General features: G+C 39.5%; 1 protein-coding gene across 2 annotated transcripts; it reads left to right on the top strand.

Annotated features, from left to right (window-relative positions):
* Window positions 1-1165: 1165 nt before the first annotated feature.
* On the top strand, window positions 1166-3611 carry LOC136224278 (fasciclin-like arabinogalactan protein 4). Of its 2 annotated transcripts, none has more exons than XM_066012559.1 (2): window positions 1166-2590; window positions 3580-3611. In XM_066012559.1, the coding sequence occupies exons 1-2, from the start codon at window positions 1282-1284 to the stop codon at window positions 3594-3596; spliced, it is 1326 nt and encodes a 441-aa protein (XP_065868631.1). In that variant the 5' UTR covers window positions 1166-1281; the 3' UTR covers window positions 3597-3611. The 2 variants fall into 2 exon arrangements, with proteins under 2 accessions (XP_065868631.1, XP_065868630.1); XM_066012558.1 differs by lacking the exon at window positions 3580-3611 and adding an exon at window positions 2971-3249.
* The last annotated feature ends 889 nt before the right edge of the window (window positions 3612-4500 follow it).

Consider the following 4500-nt stretch of genomic DNA (forward strand, 5'->3'; position numbering starts at 1 on the left):
AACATTTTCTGGCACTCTTCAATTATCCAATAATGTCTGTGATGAGAAAGACCCTTGGGTATTTATTAGGCGGACTACCACTAAAGAATCCACTTCTATCAGCATTTGGCGAAAACCTGAATCCCATGCTAACTTGGTACTATAGTAAACACCCCAAAGCTCTGCTAGCACAGTCGTACTGACCCCCAAGTTACAAATAAAGCCTCCCAGCCATTTGTCCTCGCCATCTCTAATCAGCCCTCCACACGATGCCAATCTCGGGTTTCCCTTGCTTGCTCCATCGCAATTTAATTTAACCCAGTCGTCCGTGGGAGCCTTCCACCCTACCATTCGATCATGGTTTCCACTAACACGGTTGCACGTTCTGCTGCTACTGTTAATCATCCCATTCGCTTGTCAGATGATAAAATTAGGCTTATCGCTCATCTCCCTATAGCTTGTATCAAAAACTCTCTCGTTCCGCCATTTCCATAGCCACCAGCAAGCTGTGGCAAAAATAATCGACCAATGAATATCTCTCCACCCATCCCGAATCCTTAGGTTCCTGCTGATCCAACTTCGTAAATTAATAGCAAAAAAGGGTTGTCTCCAGCAGCGAGGGATGAAGAAATTCCAGTTCTCCTTCGTGCGTCGACAGTCACAAAGCAAATGTAAGGTAGATTCTCTTTCTAAGCACTCACCGCAAGCATCCTCCTCACTTAAGTTCCTCCGGACCCGATTGGCGTTCGTGAGAATGACATCCCGATACATCAACCAGAGGAAGAATCGGATTCTCTCCGTCACTGCTATTCCTCAAATTAGCTTCCAAATCCGCTCGCTTCCGTCAGGCCCACTGCTGATCACCTCTTACTATTTTTTTTTATGCAGCCTATATATAATACAAAAATAAAATAAAAAGCATTTGGAAAAAAGCATTTTCATCATTTTGATTTTAGTGTATTAAATCTCTAGTATTTCATTTTAACACTAAAGTCTTTGATTTTTTTTATCTGTTGAGGAAAAAAGAATAGAAGATGAAAATGTGTTAAGATGAAAGATAATGGGCTGAATGTACAAAAATTAGAATGATGATGGACCTTATGTGGTTTTTGTGTAATACTTTCATTACATCCACGTCATGACCATCAAAAACAAAAATTCAACAATCATCGTCATCTTTCATTTTCTCTCTCTAAAGCCCACCATACACAGTCTCTCTCTAGCCTCAGTGGCTCACTACACTTCTCACTTCCATCTCTCTCTCTCTCTCTCTGAAACTAAGTTGCAGAGAGAAAAATAAAAATGGCAACCAAGAAATTCCCAATTCTTCATACCCATTCTTATTCCCATTTTACCCTTATCAAATTCACTTATTTACTTCTTCTCTCCTTCTCTTCTTCCTCCACCACCACTCCTATTCTAGCCATTAACACCACCGCTCTTTTCTCTTCCTACCCTGATTTCTCTTCCTTCGCTTCTCTTCTCTCTTCTTCTCCTTCTTTAACTGCCGAGCTTACTCGCCGTTCTCCTCTCACTCTTTTAGCTGTCCCCAATTCTTACCTCTCCGCCTCCGTCGAATTCACGCGCCACCTCTCTTCTTTCACTCTCGCCGACCTCCTCCGTTACCATGTCCTTTTGCAGTACTTCTCCTGGTCTGACCTCCAGAAGATCACTCCTTCCGGCATCCTCGTTACTACTCTCTTTCAGACCACCGGCCGTGCTTCCTCCAATTCCGGCACTGTTAATATCACTCGGAATCCGGTGACAAACACTATCAGCATTAATTCTCCCTCGCTTTACTCTCCCTCAAACGCTACCGTTTTGTCTCTGGTTAAGACTTTTCCGTACAATATTTCGATTGTTTCCGTGAATGCTCTGTTGGTTCCTGATGGATTTAATCTAATGACGTCGGAAACGCGGCCGCCGTTGGGATTGAACATTACGAAAGCGTTACTCGATGGACATAATTTTTTTGTGGCGGCTTCGATGTTGTCGGCTTCTGGTGTGGTGGATGAATTTGAAGCCGATGAGAGAGGCGCCGGAATCACTCTATTTGTCCCTACCGACGCTGCTTTTGCAGATCTGCCGGCGACTGTGAGTTTACAGTCTCTTCCAGCTGAGAAAAAAGCTGTAGTGTTGAAATTCCATGTGTTGCATTCGTATTATCCCTTAGGTTCACTGGAATCGATTGTGAATCCGGTTCAACCTACATTAGCGACGGAGGCTACCGGTGCCGGAAGCTACACTCTCAATATCTCAAGAGTTAATGGATCGGTAGCAATTGATACAGGAATAGTTCAAGCATCTGTGACGCAAACGGTTTTTGATCAGAATCCAGTGGCGATATTTGGGGTTTCGAGAGTCCTGTTGCCGAGAGAGATTTTTGGAAAGAATCCAACGGTGACGACGAAACCGGGAAATCCCGAGATTAGCGCTCAACCGCCGGAAATTTCTTTCTCGCCCGAGAGTCCACCCGAGTCCGATTCACATCTATCATCGCCTCCCGGATTTAAAGAAGACATTACATCTGGAGCTAAAATGGCCGCCGGCATTGATGGATTACATCGGAGCTTGATTGCTGCGATCTTCTGTACAGGATTGTATTTAAACGGTATGACCTTTTGATTATTTATTTTTTCCATAGTTAACTTTTTTGTTCTTATGATTTTGTACACGATGATTGAATTTGGCTGCAAAAGCAGAAGCAGTTTTTTCATTTTAATTTTTTTCTTCTGTGATTGATTTTAGAGGGAGATGTCTAATTGTTAATGCTGTGAATGTTTCAATAATTTATATAAAAGAGCATCAAATTTTTTCTGTTATTTTGATTATAAATATTTGATTGATGATAGAAATTGTTGTTCTTCCTTTTCTCTTTTTGGTTTGTGGCCACTCTTAACTTGTGTTTGAGGAAAGAACTTTTTGATGCACTACTTTAAGGGAAAAGTTGCAGAAACTTGAAGTTTAAGATTGATTTTTTTTGTAAATCAGGAAGGAATTTGAAAGAAGTGAGTTGGATTTTTTGAATTCTTGGGCTATTTTCTCTGTTTCTCCCCCGGAAAACTCTGAATTATCTCTGTGATGTGTTCCAGAACCAAAGATTCCTTGTTCTTTGTTGTATTGTATTTCAACTCAGCTTTGGGTTTCTCTGGCATCTAGCCTGCTCAGAAAATTACAAAAATAGAAACAAAATGTTGGGTTATTTTCTTTATGGAACCACTATACTTTTGGCTTCCAATGTGGTGCACTTTAAGAATGAAGACATTAAAGTATTTCCGATGGTAATTTTTTTTTTCATTTTGATTCAAATAGTATCAGTTTAGGCTAAAGTTAATAGTTTTGTTTTGCTTTTATTTCCCCAATTGTGAATTGCACCGATTCTCCTCGATTTCAATGTTTAAGTTTAGCTAATTTCCGTTGAAGTTTAGATTAGGTGCAATTGAAGGTATATTTTGGAGTTAGTGATTGAGAGAGTTCAATAAATTAGAGATTTTTTTTCAGCTACAATTCAAGGTTGAAATTGTTAGAAAGTGCTTCTATACTCCTAATAGAAGAGCTGGTGAGATTTTGTTTTCAAACGTAAAGTAATTTTGGATTCAGGTAACGCAGGCCGTTAGTTTCATTTTACCGTTGGATTTTCCCTAGTAAACGACACAATGGAAAGATGCTATTTTGAGGAAGCTATGTCTTTTTTCGTTATGCCGTCAAGTGCCACGTGGTAGAGTAATCTTTTTCATGTTTTGACCGCGAGCAAGGAGTGCCACGTGGTAGAGTAATCTTTCTCATGTTTCATTTTACCGTCTTTTTTTCCTCGATGAATTGGATTTTCCCTCGGTAAACAAAACAATGGAAAGAGACATTGGAAAAGAGTGCTATTTTGAGGAAGCCCGATCTTTGTTCGTTATGCCATCCTGCCAGCAAGAAGTGCCACACAGTAGAGTAATCTCTTTCATGTTTTGGCCGTGGCGTGGACGTGGTAGAGTAAAAATTTTCATGTTTTGACTACTTGAAGCGTAAACAGTAAATTTATTATGTTCTGTTATCCGAGCGTAAAATTACTTGATGTTATTATCTGGATATAAAAAATTGCTTCAAATTAAAAATGTTAAGATACATGTATTTCACTAACAAATTCACAGCTTCATGTCTTAATCTTTTCGTAAATTTATGTCTCAAATTTACTGTTATTACTAACATTGTGTAGTTATGAAAGTATTCGAAATTGAAAAATTCAATAATTAAAATGGTTGAAGATGAGGTTTATTAAGTTAAATCACCATTTTGGGAATTTGGGTCTTTAAAGAGATAATTTATGAAATTTGGAGTGGAATTAAATTAAGACAAGTGAGAAAGAATAGAACAGGCTGAGTGGGTGGAAGACAGGCATTTGATTCGCTAGGGTTGATGATGTGAGACAGATACAGACAGGGTGATGTTGAACTCGCATATCTATGCCGTCAGATGTTGATTGAACTCTTTTGTACGGCCAGATCTAGCGTGGCTGTATTGTACAGTTACACT

The sequence above is a fragment of the Euphorbia lathyris genome, chromosome 3, assembly GCF_963576675.1.
Source record: "Euphorbia lathyris chromosome 3, ddEupLath1.1, whole genome shotgun sequence".
Lineage (NCBI taxonomy): Eukaryota > Viridiplantae > Streptophyta > Magnoliopsida > Malpighiales > Euphorbiaceae > Euphorbia > Euphorbia lathyris.